The 23,485-nt window shown below is 38.3% G+C and overlaps 1 protein-coding gene across 2 annotated transcripts in view; it reads right to left on the bottom strand.

Moving 5' to 3' along the window:
- LOC139154386 (sodium channel protein type 5 subunit alpha-like) overlaps window positions 1-23,485 on the bottom strand; it is a 408,716-nt gene that overhangs the window by 208,397 nt on the left and 176,834 nt on the right. For both annotated transcript variants that reach the window (XM_070728917.1, XM_070728916.1), the window contains exons 11-14: window positions 18,108-18,240; window positions 12,477-12,715; window positions 10,271-10,444; window positions 3,659-4,015 (exon numbers count right to left, since the gene is read on the bottom strand). In XM_070728917.1, coding sequence (XP_070585018.1) covers window positions 3,659-4,015; window positions 10,271-10,444; window positions 12,477-12,715; window positions 18,108-18,240 — 903 coding nt within the window. The remainder of the gene's footprint in view (window positions 1-3,658; window positions 4,016-10,270; window positions 10,445-12,476; window positions 12,716-18,107; window positions 18,241-23,485) is intronic.

The following is a 23,485-nucleotide window of genomic DNA, read 5'->3' as shown; positions in this document are numbered from 1 at the left end:
AAGCCCTAACCAGGAGATATAATAAGCTGACCTGACTAAGAATGCTAGCCAGATGAATACCTGCTAAGCAGATTCTTTTCCCTATTTTCTTCCCCCAAAACAAAAGTGTGTCTTATACAGTGTTTCCTCGATTTTCGTGGGAGATGCGTTCCGAGACCACCCGCGAAAGTCGAATTTCCGCGAAGTAGAGATGCGGAAGTAAATACACTATTTTTGGCTATGAACAGTATCGCAAACCTTCCCTTAACACTTTAAACCCCTAAATTACAATTTCCCATTCCCTTAGCAACCATTTAGATTATTGCTCACTGTGTTTATTTATTAAAGTTTATTTAAAAAAATATTTATTAAAGGCGGATGAAAGTTTGGTGATGACATATGACGTCATTGGGCGGGAAAAACCGTGGCATAGGGGAAAAAACCCACAAAGTATTTTTTATTTAATATTTTTGAAAAACCGTGGTATAGACTTTTCGCGAAGTTCGAATCCTCGAAAATCGAGGAAACACTGTACTCCAAAAAATACAGTAATTGTTGAACTGGCAAATTATAACATGCAGAATAATGTTTGTAGCTCAGGGTTGAAATGAGCAGTCCTTGATGCTCTCTGAGCTTAGTTGTTTTCTTGCAGAGGTTTCATTAGCCAAACAGACTACTTGTGGTGTTTCCTAACACCGTCAGTATTGTTTTATTGCAGATGATGAAACATCTGCAATAAAACAACCAAGCTCAGAGAGCGCCAAGGACCCCTGAATCTCTAACATACCAGAGATGACTCCAATCGCGCAGGCAAAGTTGATGACAACTATCCACAATCTAGTACTCTCCAGACATGATAAGCAAAACTGCTAGGTCATTCAGATATACAAATATACTGTGATCAGTTGTGGAACAGTGTGTTCTAATCAGCAATGTGACAGGCCTACTGGCAGGTTAATAACCTCAAAACACACTGAGGTAAAAGAGCTGTCCCAGATACTTAACACGTTGAGCTATGTTTCAAAAGCAGAAATCTGAGTCATAATTCCTGCAAAGAAACTGAGAGTGTAACACACATCTGTATCATCAATTATAAGAGAAGACAATAGATACATCTGTAGTATCTGAATCCAGGACGAGAGGGCTGTCAGAATTACTCCCCAAGAACATATGTTGCATACAGACAATGTTTTCCCTCACTTCATCTGTTGACATAATATCCATCTTTACTTTTCCTACTAAAAGTAAGTCTCCTGGAACAGGAGAAGGATTGAGTAAGAAAATCTGGTTTCCCTCAGGATTGGCAATCAATCAACGTTATATTTATTCTATTTTGTCTCATTTGTAATTATTCTGGAAAGATTTTATGTTTGCAATACCTACAAATCTTTATAATTCTACCGAAGAAACAGTTATGCAATGCGTTGGACACCTGATATACAAAAAAACTATGTCCCATCTTTTAGCCGTGGAGTTCTTAGAATAATTCTTGTACAGATAATCCTTGACTTACAACCATATTTTAGTGACTGTTTGAAGAACTGGGGAAAAAAGTATTTTTGAAATGACTGTTTTCAACACAATTGTTGCAGCTTTCCCATGGCCACATGTTCAAAACTTAGAAGAGTGCCAACTGACTCATATTTATAGAAGTTGCAGTGTCCCGGGGTCAAGTGTTTGTTTGTTTGTTTGTTTGTTTATTTGTTTATTTGTTAATTTGTTAATTTGTTAATTTGTTAATTTGTTAATTTGTTAATTTGTTTATTTGTTTATTTGTTTATTTGTTTATTTGTTTATTTGTTTATTTGTTTATTTGTTTATTTGTTTATTTGTTTATTTGTTTATTTGTTTATTTGTTTATTTGTTTATTTGTTTATTTGTTTATTTGTTTATTTGTTTATTTGTTTATTTGTTTATTTGTTTATTTGTTTATTTGTTTATTTGTTTATTTGTTTATTTGTTTATTTGTTTATTTGTTTATTTGTTTATTTGTTTATTGATTGGTTGGTTGATTGATTAATTGATTTGATTCGATTTGTATGCCGCCCCTCTCCGGAGACTCAAGGCAGCATACAAAGTGTTCACCTTTCGTGACCTTCTCAGAAGCAAAATGAATGGGTAAGCCAGGTTCACTTCATAACCACATGACCAACTTAACAACTTTATTGATTCACTTAATCATAGTGGGAAGAAAGGCCATAGAATGGGATGGTAGCGAATGAGGTGCAACTCACAAATACTAGGCAACAGAAATAACAGTACAATAACAATAGAGTTGGAAAGGACCTTGGAGGTCTTCTAGTCCAGGGGAAGGCAAAGTTGGCTCTTCTATGACTTGTGGACTTCAACTCCCAGAATTCCTGAGCCAATCATGCTAACTCAGGAATTCTGGGAGTTGAAGTCCATATGTCATAGAAGAGCCGACTTTACCTACCTCTGTTCTCGTCCAACCCCCTGCCTAGTCAGGAAACCCTACACTACTTCAGACAGGTGGTTATCCAACATTTTCTTTAAAACTTCCAGTATTGGGGCATTCATAACTTTGGAGGGAAGCTGTTCCACTGATTAATTGTTCTGTCAGGAGATTTCTCCTTAGCTCTAAGTTGCTTCCCTCCTTGTTTAGTTTCCACCCATTGCTTCTTGTTCTCAGATGCTTTGGAGAATAGCTTGACTCCTTCTTTGTGGCAACCCCTGTGATACTGGAAGACTGTTGTCATGTCTCCACTAGTCCTTCTTTTCATTAAACTAGCCATGCCCAGTTCTTGCAACCATTATAAAGAAGCTGGGGCATGGCTAGTTTAATTAGTTTAATTAGCTAGTTTAATTAGAGGCTATGTTTTAGCCTCTAGTCCCCATATCATCTTTGTCGCTCTTCTCTGCACTCTTTCTAGAGTCTCGACATCCTTTTGCATCATGGCGACCAAAACTCAATGTAGTATTCCAAGCGTGGCCTTACCAAGGCCTTATAAAGTGGTATTCTTCAACACTCCGTGGTTTGCATTGGCTGCCGATCAGTTTCCGGTCACAATTCAAAGTGTTGGTCATGACCTTTAAAGCCCTACATGGCATTGGACCAGATTACCTCCGGAACTGCCTGCTACCGCACGAATCCCAGCGACTGATAAGGTCCCACAGAGTTGGCCTTCTCCAGGTCCCATCGACTAAACAATGTCGTTTGGCGGGCCCCAGGGGAAGAGCCTTCTCTGTGGCGGCCCCGGCCCTCTGGAACCAACTCCCCCCGGAGATCAGAACTGCCCCCACCCTCCCTGTCTTTTGTAAACTACTCAAGACTCATTTATACCGCCAGGCATGAGGGAGTTGAGATAGCCCTTCCCCCTAGGCCATTACAAGTTATGCATGGTATGTTTGTGTGTATGTTTGGTTTTATAATAGGGATTTTTAGTTGTTTTTATTATTGGATTGTACATGTTGTGTTTATTATTGTTGTTAGCCGCCCTGAGTCTACAGAGAGGGGCAGCATACAAATCCAATAAATTATTATTATTAATTATTATTATTAACACTTCATGTAATCTTGATTCTGTCCCTCTGTTAAAATTGGGGTCTATTGTGGTCATAGGTCAAGGATTATCTGTAATCACCCCAGGACAGTAGAAACTGCAGCAAAGATACGGAAGGAACCCAACCCCCGCCCCCCAAAATGCCTTACAGTACTTACCACCAGGTTCCCAATTACCATGACCAGCAAAAACACCAGGAGACACAGTGGCTGACCAACGACTTTCATGCAGTCCCACATAGTTTCAATCCATTCTCCGCAAAGGATGCGGAAGATGATGAGGAAAGAATGGAAAAAGTCCTTCATGTGCCAGCGTGGTAGCATTCCGTTGCTGCTGATTCGGCTGACGTTCTTGTAGTACAAGTCTCCAAAGAGCTGCATCCCGACCACGGCGAAAATGAAGACAATGATGGCCAAGACCAGGGTAAGATTTCCCAAGGCTCCCACTGAGTTTCCAATTATTTTAATAAGCGTATTTAATGTTGGCCAAGACTTTGCAAGCTTGAAGACCCTCAGCTGTAAGGGGTAAAAAAAAAATCACAGAAATGTAACTCAGAGATGTACAAGGAGCACTGAATGGTATTAATCTGGGTAGGTAAATGGATGGATGGAATATACAAGTAGCCCTCAATTTACAATTGGTTGTTTAGTGACCGTTCGAAATTACAAACCACTGAAAAAAAGCAACATGACCATTTTTCACACAACTATTGCAGCATTCCCCATGGTCACTTGATCAAAATTCAAACTCTTGGCACTTAGCTCATATGTATGATTCTTGCAATGGGCCAGATTATCTCAGGGACCGCCTTCTGCCGCACGAATCCCAGCGACCAGTTAGGTCCCACAGAGTGGGTCTTCTCCGGGTCCCGTCAACTAAACAATGCCGCTTGGCGGGACCCAGGGGAAGAGCCTTCTCTGTGGCGGCCCCGGCCCTCTGGAACCAACTCCCCCCAGAGATTAGAATTGCCCCCACCCTCCTTGCCTTTCGTAAGCTACTTAAAACCCATCTCTGCCGCCAGGCATGGGGGAATTGAGATACTCTTTCCCCCTAGGCCTTTACACTTTTATGCATGGTATGTCTGTATGTTTGTTTGGTTTTTTAATAATAATGGGTTTTTAATTGTTTTTAGTATTGGATTATTATTATATGCAATTTTATTATTGCTGTTAGCCACCCCGAGTCTCCGGAGAGGGGTGGCATACAAATCCAATAAATAAATAAATTAATAAATTAATTAATAAAATGTCCCAGAGTCATTTGATCTCCTTTTGCAAACTTCTGACAAGGAAAGTCAATGGGGAAACCAGGTTCACTTAACAAGTGATTCACATAGCAGCTATGACAAGGAAGGTCGTAAACTGGGGCAGAATTCACTTAAGAACTGTTTCACTCAGCAACAAGAATTTTGGGCTCAATGACGGTCCTAAATTGAGGACTCCCTCTAATTGAAGAAGGTGAAGAGCCAGTGTGGATTAAAAAACAAGGATAAGAGTTCTGTTGCTCTGAGCCGAGGTGGCGCAGTGGGTAGAGTGCGGTACTGCAGGCCACTAAAGCTGACTGCTAGATCTGCAAGTCAGCGGTTCAAATCTCATCACCGGCTCAAGGTTGACTCAGCCTTCCATCCTTCCGAGGTGGGTAAAATGAGGACCCGGATTGTGGGGGCAATATGATGGCTCTGTTAAAAAGTGCTATTGCTAACACGTTGTAAGCTGCCCTGAGTCTAAGGAGAAGGGCAGCATTAAAATTTATTTATTTATTTATTTATTTATTTATTTATTTATTTATTTATTATTTATTATTTAGATTTGTATGCCGCCCCTCTCCGTGAACTCGGGGCGGCTCACAACAAAAAATATAAACAATCGTACAAATCCAAATAAATTCAATAAATTTAAGTATTTAAAATAGTTTTAAAAAGAACCCCACTATATTAACAAGCACACACACAAACATACCATACATAAATTGTACGTGGCCGGGGGAGGTGTTTCAGTTCCCCCATGCCTGACGACAAAGGTGGGTTTTAAGAGCTTTACGGAAGGCAGGGAGAGTAGGGGCAGTTCTAATCTCCGGGGGGAGTTGGTTCCAGAGGGCCGGGGCCGCCACAGAGAAGGCTCTTCCCCTGGGGCCCGCCAACCGACATTGTTTAGTTGACGGGACCCGGAGAAGGCCCATTCTGTGGGACCTAATCGGTCCCACAGAATAAAGAAATAAATAAATACCCATCACTTTCTGTGCATGTATAAGTCTTAGTATGTGGAAAAGAAATGAACAGCAGCCCAAATTTGCATGTGGCAGGCATAACTCTCACTCCTGTCTAAATTACTGGTGTTTTGAATGAACCCTCTTATCTTCATTGAGTCCTATCCTGTCTCCCAAAGCTTTAGTAAAAGACGAGCAATTGGGGGAGTGGGGAGATTTGCAGGGAGTTTGAAGGTCTATAGTAGATAGGACAATGAAGTTACAACCTGAACTGGGAAGAGTGGACAGGTATTTGGCTCATTTGGACCAAGGTTCAAAATAGATATGCTAATCTTAGATGGTAACATCTAAACGATGGACCTGGCTATCGCTTGAAAGAGATTCTGCAAAAAGATCTTTGGAGTGGGAAGTTGGGCGGGGAAAACATATTGAAAAAAGGCAATAGCAAACCACTACTCTATTGATGCCGAGAAATCTGCAGAAATATTTATAACGCCATTGAAAGATAAACAAAACGCCAGGCAAAATTTACTTGCCACTTCTATTTCCTACCTATTTGAGGGCTTGCTGTGTTCTTAAAGAGCAAACATTCTGATTTCACTTACTCCCCTACAAATAAGGATTGCCATCTTGAAAATCTAAGGGAGTTGTAAAGATGGGGCTGGGGGTATCATGAAAGCTATGGACTACAGCTTGCTACTCATACTACTCACAAGTGCCAATGTGGGCATGGATTAAAACCTTTGCTTGGATAGATTAGTCCTAATCCTTTAGGATTGTAACATATTCTACGTGGGGCTATCTTTATGCTGTAGTTGATGTAACTACACTGAACTGTGCCTGGAGCAAACATGAATGAAGCCAGGTTCAAAGGTTGCATTTCTGGCATACAGGTTAGTCTTCGGGTTATAACAATTTGTTCTGTTCAAAGTTATGAAAGTCCTGAACAAGTGTTACTTACAACAGGTTCTTGTAGTTCAGGTTGCCCCTGTATCCCCACAATTATATGACTGCAGCCCCTGCTCTTACTGCCTGGCTCATGCTGGCAACATCTCATTCAACTGCAGCCATGTGACTGCAAGTTCCAACATTTTCTACTGGCTTCCCAAGAGCAAAGTCAATGGGGAAACCAGCAGGAAATTGCAGTCAAATCGGACCCTAGTTTAAAGAGTTGTAGGGCCTCACTTAACTACTAAAATTGCTGTTACTAAGTGACACAGCCATAGGACATCATGCTTTGCAACCATGTTTCTTAGTTGTGGGGCTGCAGGGGAGGGCCTTCTCTGTTGTTGCCCCAGCTCTATGGAATCATTTCCCCCCTGATGTCCATATTGCTCCCACCCTACTGGCCTTCCATAAGGCCACGAAGACCTGGCTTTGCTGGCAGGCCTGGGGGCCATGAATTGACATCTATCATGGTCAAATTGTAGGAATGGTATGCATGTATGCTGACTGGATAGTTTAACTATGGGTTTTAATTAGGGTTTTATACACTGCTCAAAAAAATAAAGGGAACACTCAAATAACACATCCTAGATCTGAATGAATGAAATATTCTCATTGAATTCTTTGTTCTGTACAAACTTGAATGTGCACAACAGCATGTGAAATTGACTGTCCATCAGTGTTGCTTCCTAAGTGGACAGTTTGATTTCACAGAAGTTTGATTTACTTGGAGTCATATTGTGTTGTTTAAGTGTTCCCTTTATTTTTTTTGAGCAGTATAGTTTTAGACTGTATATTTGTCTTCTTTTTATTATATTTGTAATTTTATATTGTTGTAAGCTGCCCTGAGTCCTTCAGGATTGGGCAGTATAGAAGTCAAATTAATTAATTAAATAAAATAAATAATAAAAATAAACAAATAACAAAAAATAAATAAAATAAATAAATAAATAAATAAATAAATAAATAAAATAAATAAAATAAATAAAATAAATAAAATAAATAAAATAAATAAAATAAATAAAATAAATAAAATAAATAAAATAAATAAAATAAATAAAATAAATAAAATAAATAAAATAAATAAAATAAATAAAATAAATAAAATAAATAAAATAAATAAAATAAAATAAATAAAATAAATAAAATAAATAAAATAAATAAAATAAATAAAATAAATAAATAAAATAAAATAAAATAAAATAAAATAAATAAAATAAATAAAATAAAATAAAAATAAAAATAAAAATAAAAATAAAAATAAATAAATAAAATAAATAAAATAAATAAAATAAATAAAATAAATAAAATAAATAAAATAAATAAAATAAATAAAATAAATAAAATAAATAAAATAAATAAAATAAATAAAAAATAAAATAAATAAAATAAATAAAATAAATAAAATAAATAAAATAAATAAAATAAATAAAATAAATAAAATAAATAAAATAAATAAAATAAATAAAATAAATAAAATAAATAAAATAAATAAAATAAATAAAATAAATAAAATAAATAAAATAAATAAAATAAATAAAATAAATAAAATAAATAAAATAAAGTAAATAAAGTAAATAAAGTAAATAAAGTAAATAAAGTAAATAAAGTAAATAAAGTAAATAAAGTAAATAAAGTAAATAAAGTAAATAAATAAATACTGCTGTCAGTACACTGCTTTGAGCTGACTAACATGAAAACGGATATAAAACTAAAGCTAAAGGTTCCCTGTCCAGCTATGTCCAACTCTAGGGATCATTGTTCATCTCCATTTCTTAGCCGAAGAAGCTGGTGATGTCCAAAAATTCTCCCATGGTCAAATGACCAGCATGGGTATATGCCAAGGAACCCGGAACACCATTAGCTTCCCACCAAAGTGGTTCTTATTTATCTACTCACATTTACGTGTTTTAAAACTGCTGGGAGGAGCCGGGGCAGGTAGCAGGAGTTCTCCCCATCAAGGCAACACTCGGGTCTTGAACCCAGGCTGTCAGCTTTCCTGCTGACAAGCTCGGCGTCTTTAACCGCTGAGCCATTGCACCCCCTGACATAAAGCTGTTTTAAATAATTCAGTGTTTGCAATGCAGATCGTTTTGAAAAGAGCACAACGATGTTCACTCGTAATTATCATATGTCACACTGCCTACATCAACATGGTACCCTTGAGATGAACTGTAGTTTTCAAGGCCCTTTGAGAGACCACAGTAAGTTGAGTCAGTAGTTGCTGCTATGGTATAATTAGATCAGTATGGTTGTGTGGCTCACTGTAGGAAATTGGATGAAATGGTAAACATGGGTGTCACGTACAAGAAAGGAGGTAAAGTGCAGACTTACAACCATTAAACTTACAACCATTCATTTAGTCAGTGAAGGGCTACAATTTTTTTTACTACCACACTGTGGGTGTGGCTTATTTTATGGGTGTGGCTTGCCAGCCATGTGACCAGGTGGAGTGGCTTGACGATCATGTGACTGGGGGAGTGGCTTAAAGGTCATGAGACTGGTTTAAAGGTGGCCAACTCACATGACAGATTTGGGTTAAGGTGCCTGGCTTCTCTTCACCTGAAAGAGATACAATTTCCTTATCTATTGCTGAACATCCAAAATATACTATTTAATTCTATGTATATATGCCATATACATAGAATTAAATAGTACATGCACACAAAAATATATTATCTACTATATAAACTGTATGTGTATGTGTACACACACACACACACTGCACAGCTCTTCTAAAATTATACACATTCAACCTCATTTACTGTGATAGGAAAAACATACCCAGAGCCCAGAAAGGAAAAAAAGAAAAAAATTCAATTTTTTCCTACCGGTTCTGCGTACCTGACCCTACCCATAGGAGCCCATCACTGCATTTAGTGACCATTCAATGTTATGATGGCACTGAAAAAAAATATTTATGACCATTTCTCATATTTACACATTGTAGCCGCCCCCCCCGGTCACATGATCAAAAGTCAGGCACCTGACAACCAGCTTATATTAATGAGTGTCCCCTTTTGTGACCTTCTGACAAACAAAGTCAATGGGGAAGCCAGATTCACTTAACAACCGTGGGACCTGACTTAACACCTGCAGGGATTCACTTGAAAACTATTCATTAAAAATAATGAGTCGGGGTGGCGCAGCAGGTAGAGTGCTGTACTGCAGGCCACTGAAGCTGACTTGTAGCTCTGAAGGTCAGCGGTTCAAATCTCACCACCGGCTCAAGGTTGGCTCAGCCTTCCATCCTTCCGAGGTGGGTCAAATGAGGACCCGGATTGTGGGGGCAATAGGCTGGCTCTGTTAAAAAGTGCTATTGCTAACATGTTGTAAGCCGCTCTGAGTCTAAGGAGAAGGGCGGCATAGAAATCAAATTAAATAAATAAAATAAATAAATAAAACGGTGGCAAGAAAGTTTGTAAAACGGGGCAAAATCCACTCAGCCAACAGCCTTGCTGACTTAAATGAATGTAGGGCTCAATTGTGGTCCTAAGTGGAGGACTACCATTACTACCCTGTATGCAATTTTATTTTATTTCATTTTAATCCTGCTAAAATTGTTGCACAGGCTTTGCATTTTATGTCTGAGAGAAAAAGAGGAAGGCAAAATGTTTTACCAGTCTAAAGGAGCGTAGCACAGACACATTCCCCATGCTGGAAAGGCTTAGTTCCATCAAACTTAGCGTGACAATTATACTGTCAAAAATATTCCAGCCTTGCTGAAAATAATAGTATGGATCCAATGCTATAACCTTAAACACCATCTCAGCCGTAAAAATCCCAGTGAAGATCTGCAAAAAAAAAAAAACACAGGATATTCAACGTAAGCAGGATTGCCTTGTTATGGGTGGTTTCCCAGATTAATGAGGATACGGTTTATGTTGTATTTGGAGAAGGCGGCACTGGTCTTATTATATGTTTAATAGCAAAAATCTAAAGACTGCCATATATTTGGCTCAGAAATAATCTGGGCTATCCTTTATTTCTCCACCACAATCACGCAATCATTTTATTTTTGGAGAATTGAACCTTTCATAGAAACATAGAAGATTGACGGCAGAAAAAAGACCTCATGGTCCATCTAGTCAGCCCTTATCCTATTTCCTGTATTTTACCTTAGGATGGATATACATGTTTAAATTCAGTCCCTGTGGATTTACCAACCACGTCTGCTGGAGGTTTGTTCCAAGCATCTACTCCTCTTTCAGTAAAATCATATTTTCTCACGTTGCTTCTGATCTTTCCCCCAACTAACCTCAGATTGTGTCCCCTTGTTCTTGTGTTCACTTTCCTATTAAAAACAGTTTCCTCCTGGACCTTGTTTAACCCTTTAATATATTTAAATGTTTCGATCATGTCCCCCCTTTTCCTTCTGCCCTCCAGACTATACAGATTGAGTTCATGAAGTCTTTCCTGATACGTTTTATGCTTAAGACCTTCCACCATTCTTGTAGCCCGTCTTTGGACCCGTTCAATTTTGTCAATATCTTTTTGTAGGTGAGGTCTCCAGAACTGAACACAGTATTCCAAATGTGGTCTCACCAGCACTCTATACAGCGGGATCATAATCTTTTCTTGAGCATTTATTCCATTGCCTTTTAATTCTCACCCAATTGTCTACCCTGAAATCTTAATGCCTTATTAATTAATCCTTACATGCACACTTTTTTTTAACCCTTAGATTAGGCCACAATTTTGCAACGTTGGCTATTCATCAGCTGTTAAAGACAGGAAGTAACAATAAGAAAGTTTAAGAGGAAACAAAGCAATCAATTGTGATTAGCTTATACAACTAAAGCACCAACTCCTGGTGACAAGCAATATCCTTTTTCTTTTTATGACCAAGAGTTACATGGGTCAAGATGACCATGCATTGACATCACATGAAGCACCAAATTTTGGGCCATTCCCCCCCCCCCATTTTTTGTTTCTAAAAGTAATAAATGCTACTAGCATAAAATTAATAGCATGATTTTAAGGGTTTTAAAGACTTTTGTTCTTTTTTAATGACTTTTGCGACAGTTTAAAAACATTTTGTACTCTTTTTTTTTTCTCTTTTAACCTTGTTACCTTCCCAGAGTCACAGGAAGACTGGAAGCTAAAACTATATGAAGAACTTTTGCCAGAACTGGATACGTCCATCTAATGAAGAGAAGGACTAAGGGTGACATCATAGCTACATAAAAAAGAGTGAATCAACCGATTCTCCAAAGAACCTGAAGGCAGGACAATAAGCAATGATGGAAACTAACCAAGGAGAGACACAACCTAGAACTAAGTAGGAAAAATTTCCTGGCATTGAGGACAATCAATCATTGCCTTCTCAAGTTCTTCTCAAGTTGCCTTCTCAAGTTCTTGGTGCTTCATCACTAAGTGTTTGCAAAAAGAGACTGGATAGTCATTTGCCCAGAATAATAAGGGTCTCCTGGATAAGCAGGAGGTTGAACTAGAACTTCTAAAGTCACTTTTAACTCTGTTATTCTGAATGAGATGGGCAGACATATACATTTAAAGATAAATAAAAATAAGTAAGCAAATGAATAAATATCTGCCTTATGAACAGGGATGACAATAGCAAGACACACCCAAGGCATATGACTGACCATTGTTAAATATAGGCAATTGGATTACATGGGCTCTTGATCTACTCCATCGTGTCATTTCATTTATCTTCCTGTTGGAATGAATTATTCATTTCCGAACCAGATGCGCTGAGATAGTAACTCCCGGAGCATGATTAAAAATAACTCTGGGAGACATGGCCAAAATGAAGACTATCGGTTGGAGGAAGGAAACAAGACACATGAAACATGACCTACATACCTGATTACCAACGTTGAGCACCTCCTCAAATTCTTTGGTCATCTTGTAGTGGTCCATGGCCATGAAGAGTGTGTTCATCACAATGCAAAGGGTGATTGTGAGGTCACTGAAAGGATCCATAATGATGAACTTAATTTTCTCCTTGATCAAGAGCCACATTGGGCAGCAATCCCATATGAGAAATCTTACTGCAAAGTGATTCCAGCAAGGAGGACATTTCTGTTGAGATTCCTCAAGCTCTACGTTAGAGGGAACAGAATATGTAGAGGGTAAGTAGCAGTAGTTGGAAGCAGGAAAGGAAAGAAATACATTTGCTGCAACATTCAGCAAATTTTACTTATTCATTTACAAAGGGTTTCATATACAGTGATATCTTGTCTTACAAACTTAATTGGTTCCTGGACGAGGTTCGTAAGGTGAAAAGTTCGTAAAACGAAACAATGCTTCCCATAGGAATCAATGGAAAAGCGATAAATGCGTGCAAGCCCAAAATTCACCCCTTTTGCCAGCTGAAGCGCCCGATTTTGCGCTGCTGCTGGGATTTCCCTGAGGCTCCCCTCCATGGGAAACCCCGCCTCCAGACTTCCGCATTTTTGTGATGCTGCAGGGAAATCCCAGCATAGGAATCCCAGCATCGCAAAAACGGGTGCTTCACTGGCAACGGAAGTCCGGAGGTGGGGTTTCCCAGCGAGGGGAGCTTCAGCAAAATCGCAGCATCGCAAAAACTCCGAAGTCCTTGAAACCCCACCTCCGAACTTCTGTTGCCAGGGAAGCGCCCATTTTTGCAATGCTGGGATTCCCCTGCAGCATCGCAAAAATGCTGAAGTCCGGAGGTGGGTTTCCCATGGAGGGGAGCCTCAGGGGAATCCCAGCAGCACAAAAACGGGCCCTTCACTGGCAATGAAAGGTCCGGAGGTGGGGTTTCCCAACCAGGGGAGCCTTCGCTTGGCAATGGAAGTCTGGCATCCCAGCGGCGGTGGCGGTGGCGGCGGGTTCGTAAGGTGAAAATAGTTCGGGAGAAGAGGCAAAAAAATCTAAACCCCGGGTTCATATCTCGAAAAGTTTGTATGAGGAGGGGTTCGTAAGACGAGGTATCACTGTATTCCAGGATCAGTTGCTTAAAGTATCCAATTTTAGTCCCATGATTGTCATTTACAACTTTCTTGTCAGCTTCCGAAAAGCAAAGTCAATGGGGAAGCCAGAAGGAAAACTCATAATTTGCTCCAGTAAATAACTCCCACTAACAATACCCTCCAAATCCTCCCTAGCTTCCTTTGACACACACACACAGAGCAGGCTAGGCCTTTCTAGCCTCCCGCTGGAATGGAAATCCTATGCTTTTTATTTGGAATTTCTACCATTTATGTTGGGTGCAACAAATCCGAACCATAAGTTAAAGTTCAAAAGCTCTATTGCTCAAGCTTATACACAAGAATATAGTCGATTAAAGTTCAATACTAAATTGGCGCCAGGTAAGGGTCAACACAGTTCAAGAAGGGTTGGATTTTGACATCTGTGGTAACATAACGACTCTAAACAGATTACTCACTTAAACACTTAACCTTACTCCCAGTTCTGCCTCAGTCCTTAGAAAAAGAATCTGTATGCCGTCAGACACTGCTGAAACACAATTCCTAACATTGTCTGCCACCAACTGTACTAGAAAGGATTCTTAACAGCATCATCTGGAGGGCTATAATTTCCATAACCTTCGCACAGAACAAATTCTAAATGCCTCTCTCTTTCCTTGCCCTTGTTTTTACCAATTTTACATCTAAGTACAGTAGATACAGAATTACATCAGGGAAACTATGTCTAGAAAGAAAGTTCCAGCATGCGACGAAGCACATACAGGCAGTCCTTGATCTAAATGTTGGAATTTTGAACATTTCGGAACCGGTATGTATTTATGACAATTGCAGTGTCTCGGGGTCGCGTGATCGTCTTTTGCAACCTTCCAACAAGCAAAGTCAACGAAGAAGCCAGATTGATTCAACAACTAAATTACTAACTTAACAATTGTAGTGATTCCTTACTGTGACAGGAAAGTTCGCAAACTGGAATAAAACTCACTTAAAAACTGTCTTGCTCACCTGTTCAAAGATTATAGGTAATGCTCAAGTTATGACCACAATTGAGTTCAAAATTTCTGTTGGTAGGCAAGACAGTTTTATTACTACTAATAATAATTTATTAGATTTGTATGCCGCCCCTCTCTGAGGACTCGGAGCGGCTCATAAGCAATACATATACAAATCCAATATTAAAAAAGTTTTTAAAAACCCTTATAAAAAGCAATCATACTATCCAGACAAACCATACGTAAATCGAAACAGCTAGGGGTATGTCAATTTCCCCATGCCTGGCGACATAGATGGGTTTTCAGGAGTTTCCGAAAGAAAAGGAGGGTGGGGGCAGTCCTAAACTCCAGGGGGAGTTGATTCCAGAGGGCCGGGGCCGCCACAAGAAGGCTCTTCCCCTGAGTCCCGCCAGACATTGTTTTGTCGACGGGACCCGGAGAAGGCCAACTCTGTAGGACCTGATCAGTCGCTGGGATTGGTGCGGCAGAAGGCAGTCCCAGAGGTATTCTGGTCCGATGACATGTAGCGCTTTATAGGTCATAACCAACACTTTGAATTGTGACCGGAAACTATCGGCAGCCAGTGCAGGCCGCGGAGTGTTGACAAGATAATTAGGTAGACTTAATTATTGTTGAGAAAAATCAGGAAGGGCAAAACTACCTGGTATGAAAAATATCCAGAGACTCCCTGACAAAGGGAGCATCTAATAGTTGTGTGTCATTACCAAAATAACCTGAAGAATTGCTGTAACAAGAGTATCTATGCACTTTATAAGGCCACGTCCACGCTACAATAAGTGATTACATTCTGGCCATATTATGTAACTTACTTACTTCTCAGTTGATATTTATACAACTGCTCTGTGTAATTCTGAGCTGCTAGAGTTAACCTAATGTTGCTTCTGAATGAAACAATACAAAATCCTATTAAGGGGAGATTAGCAGGATTTCTTTCCCAAAGGTTAAATAAAGATCTCTTACAACAGCTTTCATATGGGACACATATTCCCCACATCTATCTCATGCACTGTGACTGCAACCCCAAGAGCTTGAAAAATGCTGCCCGGGAATTCTGGGTGTTGTAGTCCCAGTGCATCTGGAAGCTGTTAGATTAGAGGAAGGCTGATATAGAACAGGCTGCCATTCAACAAGCAATCTGCAAAATGGTGCATGACTTGATATTCTATTCTGTACGACCACAAGTGGGACCAGAATTTCCATTAAAATTGTTATAATAATCCCATTATTGTTGTGGCACTAAATTGATTTTAGAACCATTTTTTTAATGTCGGTCATTAACGGAATAATTATGGAAGTTAAATGAATCATGAGGTCATTAAGTGAATCAGCTTCTCCCCAATTTCTGATTTTGCCAAAAATTAGCAAGAAAAGTCACAAATCACGATCATGTCACCACAGGATATTGCAACTGGTCATAAATGCGAGCCAGCTGCCAAGTGCTTAAATTACAATTACATGAAGACCTTGGAGGGCAATGATTGTAAATGTGAGTACAGATCATAGATCACTTTTTCTGAGGGCACTGTAACTTTCAATAGTGGCTAAAGAAACAGTCCTAAGTCAAGGATTGCCTACTGTATATATCACGATATTTCTGATCTTGTAATTCAGGGGTCTCCAAACTTAGCAACTTTAAGACTTGGGGACATACTCCCAGAATTCCTCAATCTGCCACAAGAGCTGAAGTATTCTGGGAGTTATCATATTTTTCGGTGTATAAGACGCACCTATTTCCTCCCTAAAATAGGCTGATAGTTAGGGTGCGTCTTATACTCTGAATGTAGCTTTCCCCCCCACCCCCACCCCCACCCCCCACACACACCAGCCCTAACTAGCTCCCAGCTCTTACCTTGCAGGCTCTTTCATTGTTTTTCTCTGCGAATAATGTTTTCCCAGCCCGAAGTCTTTGCAGGTTTTTTTCACAGCTCTAAATTGCTCAGAGTAAGTTTCTTTCCAGCCCTAACCAGGTGCTAAAAATGTTCCTAGCTCTTACCGGCTTGCAAGCTCTTTCATTGTTACTCTCTGCAAAGAAGAATGTTTTCCAAGCCCTAAGTCTTTGCAGGGTTTTTTCCATTGCTGTATCTGCTCAGAGTGTTTATTTCCAGGTGCAAATGATGTTCCCAGCTCTTACTGGCTTGCAAGCTTGTTGCTTGTTACTTGTTACGTGCAGAATGCGGCCGCGAGAGCTATTGTGGGGCTCCCTAGATTCGCCCACATCTCGTCAACACTCCACGGCCTGCATAGGTTGCCGATTAGTTTCCGGTCACAATTTAAAGTGTTGGTAATGACCTATAAAGACCTACATGGCATCGGACCATAATACCTTCAGAACTGTCTTCTGCCGCAAGAATTCCAGCAACCGATTAGGTCCTACAGAGTTGGCCTTCTCCGGGTCCCGTCGACTAAACAATGTCGTCTGCCAGGCCCCAGGGGAAGAGCCTTCTCTGTGGCAGCCCTGGCCCTCTGGAATCAACTCCCCCCCGGAGATCAGAACTGCCCCCACCCTCCTTACCTTTTGTAAGTTACTGAAGACCCACCTATGTCATCAGGCATGGGGAAATTGAGCCCCTGGGTTTATATTATTTATGTATGGTATGTGATGTATGGTTTTAATAATGGGGTTTTAGATGTTTTTTAAATGTATTAGATTTGTTTACATTGTTGTCATTGTTGTGAGCCACTCCAAGTCTCCGGAGAGGGGCAGCATACAAATCTAAAAATTAAATTAAATTAAATTAAATTAAATTAAATTAAATTAAATTAAATTAAATTAAATTAAATTAAATTAAATTAAATTAAATTAAATTAAATTAAATTAAATTAAATTAAATTAAATTAAATTAAATTAAATTAAATTAAATTAAATTAAATTAAATTAAATTAAATTAAATTAAATTAAATTAAATTAAATTAAATTAAATTAAATTAAATTAAATTAAATTAAATTAAATTAAATTAAATTAAATTAAATTAAATTAAATTAAATTAAATTAAATTAAATTAAATTAAATTAAATTAAATTAAATTAAATTAAATTAAATTAAATTAAATTAAATTAAATTAAATTAAATTAAATTAAATTAAATTAAATTAAATTAAATTAAATTAAATTAAATTAAATTAAATTAAATTAAATTAAATTAAATTAAATTAAATTAAATTAAATTAAATTAAATTAAATTAAATTAAATTAAATTAAATTAAATTAAATTAAATTAAATTAAATTAAATTAAATTAAATTAAATTAAATTAAATTAAATTAAATTAAATTAAATTAAATTAAATTAAATTAAATTATTACACTCTCAGAATAATTTTTTAAAGTCCTTAACCAGGGTATAAAATAATGTGCTGAATCTGACCAGACTAAGGACGTTAGCCAGATGAATATCTGGTAAGCAGATTCTTTTCCCTATTTTCCTCCCTAAAAACTAAGGCGCGTCTTATTCTCTGAAAAAATATGGTAAATCTTAAAATTGTCAAGTTTGGAGACACCTGCCCTAGGTAGAGTATCATAGGGAAATCTTACCTTCCAGGGCACTGGTGATGATGCTAACAGCGCTGACCGCACGTTGCCTTTGAAAGTGTTCCTCGGGATGCTCCATAGAAAGGCGGTGGGGTGATAAAAGCTGCCTCTTGTTCAGGTCTTCAGATAGGGAGGTCTAGGTCAAGAAACATACCCATGAATAGCTCACGCGGGCCAAACAATGCATATCTTGTGTCCTTGAATACGACTTTTATTTTTTAATTGGCTTGTCTTTATTCCTACACCTGTAGCATTTCCAAAGAGGTGAAGTCTCTGCTATGAACAGTTTTGTCAAAGCAAAAAGATTATTAGCTAGTTGTGATTGGAGGGAAAAGGGGCAGTGGTCCATAATTTAAAAACAGAATTATTCCTCCCCTTGGTTGTTGGGATATATCATTTATCAGCAGCATATAAATAACAGTCAGAATATCAGCCTGAAGGACATTGGAAGCAAAGATTGTAGCCTAGTAAGTTCCTGAGACTGGTAGGTGTCGCCCTCATTCACTATTCTATCTCAAACTCTTACCACATCCAGCCCAATATACAAAGAAAAAAAACCCAGACGCTTGGCAAGTGCCTCACATTTGTGATAGTTGCAGTGTCCTCGTGTCACCTTTTATGAGCTTCTGGAAAGCAAAGTCAACAGGGAAGGCAGTTTCACTTAACAACCATATTACTAATTGTTGTGGTTAGCTCTGGCCCAGCTCCTGCCCCAAGGACTGTGGATGTGGGGGAGACATCCACATGCTGCAGGCCTGTTTTGCCCCCGGTGGAATCTGCTGATGAAGGCTCCTCTGACCAAGAAGACATGAGTGACAGGGAGGAGGAGAGTGTGGCAGACAGCTCAGAAGGAGATCAATTATCTAGCTCCTCCTTGGATTCAGAACAAGAGTTAATGATACAGCCTCGCATGCGGAGAGCGATGCATAGGCAACAACAATTGAGAGATTATTATCAAAGAAAATGAGGCCACCTGTGGTTGGGTGGGGTTGTGGTCATTAGTGAGGCTGCTATAAAGAGCAGCCTGTGGGTTTGGCCATTGTGGAGGATTATCTGATCGTTGTGTTTCGTGACTGCTTTGCTGACTTTGACCTTTTGTGTGCTGATTTTCCCCCGCTTTGAAACTAAACCAGAGCAAAGTGTGTTTCACTTTGTGAAAGAAGAAGGACTGTGAATTGCCTCACAGCTGCAAGCTAAGTATCACAGAACTGATAAGGGACTTGTACAAATTACCACTTTGTTTGGAGACGAGTGCTCTTTGCTATACCAAAAGAGGGCTTGGTTTAAGTGAATTTTCATTATAAAGAACATTGTTTTGAATGTTCAAACGTGTATGTGTCTGAAATTTGTACCTGTGAATTTTGGGGAGGAGTCTACCAGAGAGCCCGACAGAACACTAATTTAACAATTTCAGTAATTTACTTAACAATTGTGGCGAGAAACATCATAAAATGGGGCAAAATTCACTTGACATCTGTCTTTCTCAGCAACAGAAAATTTTGGCTCAACTGTGGCCATAAGTCAAGGACTACTTATAAATACATAGTTATGTTGGTTGTAGTGAACAAATCTAGGTTAACCTCCCTCCCCCACGGAAGTCATTAGGAAAGAGTCCACGCTTGCTAAAGTTAACTCAGCTTTTGTTCTCTTCCGATAGTTAAGAGCTCCCTTGGCAAGTAGGAGATCTTTGTTTTTCCAAACTCCACTTCCGCTAATGTTTCTAAATGACAAATAGATGCTAGCAGATGTAGCAATTGTAGGAGTGGATCTATGGCAGGCAAGGGCTTCTTTTTTTCAGAATAGGAGATACAGTAATACCTCATCTTACGAACTTAATTGGTTCCAGGACGAGGTTCGTAAGGTGAAAAGTTTGTAAGATGAAACAATGTTTCCCATAGGAATCAATGGAAAAGCCAATAATGCGTGCAAGCCGATTAGGAAAAACCAAAACATTAAGGCTTAAAAAAAAAAAGCTGCCGGCAGACGAAGCTGAGGCGAACGGAGTGGGGGGAGGGAAACCCATGGAGATCCAGAGGGGAGAACAATTTTTTCTACAGATTGGCAGTGGGGGCATTGAGGAAGGGGAATGGTTTCATACCCTACTTAGCTCCCATACTTTAAGATGAAATTTGTGTGGACCGATTCCTTACAGGCCATGGCCTAGTTCCAGTCTGAAGCCTCGGGACTGGCACCTCTCCACTAATTTACACAGTAGCATATTTCTCAATTGTTCAGTTCATTGTAGGTGGAGAAGGGATACAAAACAATTAATTAATGTAGAAATGTTAAAGAGTCCACCACAACAGATAAAGAAATGTAAACAGGTAAAAAGGAAAGGAGTAATTAACGATGTTAGTTTGTCAAAAGAGCAAAGAGCAACTGGATGTAAATGTATGTATTCACACAAAGGATTATGGACAAAAGTCAGTTAGCATTTGTTCTTTAAAGACAAAGATATACTGTGGTATGTAGCCAAGAATGTAAATTATAACGAAAATTAATTATAATTAATTATAATTAATTAATTAATGGAATTTGTCAAATAAAAATGAGAACAAGAATAAAAGGGAAAAAATACAGTGACAGGGACAATAGGCACGTTAGTGTACTTATGCACACCTTCACTACTGATCACTTAAGTATGAGGTAAAGTCCACGGGAGTCAATTTGTGACTGAAACTATGAAAATTTGTAACTGAGGCAACTGAATCAGATAGGACATTGACAACTCTATTACAGAAATCTTTTTTTTTTTACAATCAAGTTTATAACAATTTACATTGGGTTTAAAGCGGTTGTTCGTGCATGTATTATTGTGATTAATACAGAAAAAGTCATTTACAGAAAAAAAACCATTGCTACTTATAATTTACTGCATATAGGTTTGGCCGCAAGCGTTGCAGTTCTAAATTATTCAAAGAAGAATTTCAGACTTAATAGCATAAAGAATTCTATTCTTCACTTTTCTCATGAAGTACTTTTAAATCTGCTTGATTGTACTGAGGTCAGATATATTATGGTGGGGATTCCAAACAGTTGAAGAATATTTGTGAGGGGAAAAATTGTGAGGGAACCCGATCCAATAAATCAATTCTTCAATAAATAAATAAAAATCTTCAATATCCTTCTTTTCTTCTGAAACAAACACCATTGTTAATAAAGGGGTATTCTTTTTAGTGTCTATCATTTGTCGGTGGGTGTTAGCTATTACTTTTCCCTGGCAGCTGCAAAAATAACCAGTTACTAGAATGATCTGGAATCAAAATGGCAGCTGCCAATTTCCCACTTTCGAAATGAAGCAGTGACCAACATACGTTAAGGAAACTAGAACAGCCGGGATGAAGTAGCAAAAGCGTTTCTGTTCTTTCTCACACTCACAAACAACAGAGTTCAAGAGGAAACATTACTATTTTGAAATGCATGCAAGCAATAAGATTTATAGAATTATAATAAGATTTATAAAATTAAAATCAATCTGTATAGTCTGGAGGACAGAAGGAAAAGGGGGGGACATGATCGAAACATTTAAATATGTTAAAGGGCTAAATAAGGTCCAGGAGGGAAGTGTTTTTAATAGGAAAGTGAACACAAGAACAAGGGGACACAATCTGAAGTTAGTTGGGGGAAAGATCAAAAGCAACATGAGAAAATATTATTTTACTGAAAGAGTAGTAGATCCTTGGAACAAACTTCCAGCAGACGTGGTAGATAAATCCACAGTAACTGAATTTAAACATGCCTGGGATAAACATAGATCCATCCTAAGATAAAATACAGAAAATAGTATAAGGGCAGACTAGATGCACCATGAGGTCTTTTTCTGCCGTCAGTCTTCTATGTTTCTATAATGAAGTCATAAAATCAAAGAGGTTTTCAAAGGTGATGCTCAATCAAATACTGTGAATTTTTAAAAGATATTGTTAAACATCACATAGAATAGGACCGAGGAGACGACAAGACAGCTGTTGTTGAAAAAAATTTCCCATAATTTATGTAATGGAAATGTGTGATGAATTTATATGTACAATCATTATGCAAAGGCAGAGAAAAAGCTTACAACAGAAAACTTCATGGTAAAAAGCAGCTGCGCTTAGTAAATATGGTTTTAAGAAGGCTTGCCGTAGATTTATATTAAAAACTATGTACTGTGGGAGATGTTTAATTCAAAACTTCTTATCTAGAGAAAGTTGCAAACTACAATTTAATGCAAATTGTTTAAAAAAATTATTTGCCTTAAAAAAAATGAAGTGTAAGACAGAAAACACTACTTAATATTAACTTAGAAAAAAAGAAATCACTTGAGTTCAGCTGGTATTTATTTTCCTATGACTAGATTAATAGAACTTTTCATAAATATTGATAGTACAACCTTTGGTGGTTGTCATTGTTACCTGCATTATTATATTAATAATATTTTATTGTATTTTATGCTAGTTTTATTCATATTATAGTTTCATAAAGTATTAAGCAGTAAAGCTACTGGTTTCATTTTGTTGCAGGTGGCACTAATGCTTGGCATCTTAAGATAAATTCCACTTGAAGGTTTTTTTTTGCTTACATATTTATACAACAATTGATCCCTATGCAATTTCCATACTAAGAGTGAGAATGAGTTTCTTTATTAAAAAAAACCACCCCTCTTTGTAGACACATAGCTTGAACATGATCGTACAATCAGTTGCCTGTACCAAAATAGTCTAAGTCAGGGTTGTCAAACTTGATTTCATTGAGGGCCACATCAGGGTTGTGTTCGACCTTGGGGGGATGTGGGGGGGGGGGATCTTGACATCACTCGTGTCAGCGGCACCTGTGGTGACCTGAGCGCTCTGCCAGTGAAAATGGGCTCCCAAGCTCTGTTTTCGGCTGCAACGGCCTCCTGCAACCCTCTGCCAGTGAAAATAGGAGTTGGGAGTTCTGCCCGTGGCCCTCTCAAAATCTGTTTTTGTCTGCGATGGCCTCACAACCATCTATCAGCACAAGCAGAGCTTGGGAGTGCTCCCAAGCTCCATTTTCACTGACACTCCAGGCTGTTCCTTGGTATTTCCAGGGTGATCCTGTGGACCAGATCTAAGCACCCTCCAGGAAGGATCTGCCCCACCGGGCCTTGAGTTTGACTCCTCTGATCTACGCAGTTCACAAAAACCTACCAAAATTTGTGGATAAGCAACCACTGCATCTCTGATATAGGATCTAACGTAGGCACACTCTCTGAAGACAATTTTAATTGAGGAAAAGCCATAATTAGCATTTGCATTAGCTATTTATGTGTTTCAAGAATTGAGGATAATATTCTCAGCAGCTTCCAAAGGATTTAAACCAATATCCATTTTGCTAATGCTGAGGGTACTCAATACCTACTGATTAAAGTGGGAAGTAAAAAC

This window comes from Erythrolamprus reginae, chromosome Z (assembly GCF_031021105.1).
Source record: "Erythrolamprus reginae isolate rEryReg1 chromosome Z, rEryReg1.hap1, whole genome shotgun sequence".
NCBI lineage: Eukaryota > Metazoa > Chordata > Lepidosauria > Squamata > Dipsadidae > Erythrolamprus > Erythrolamprus reginae.
The sequence above is the reverse complement of the archived record's forward strand: the minus strand, read 5'-3'. Positions and strand labels throughout refer to the sequence as shown.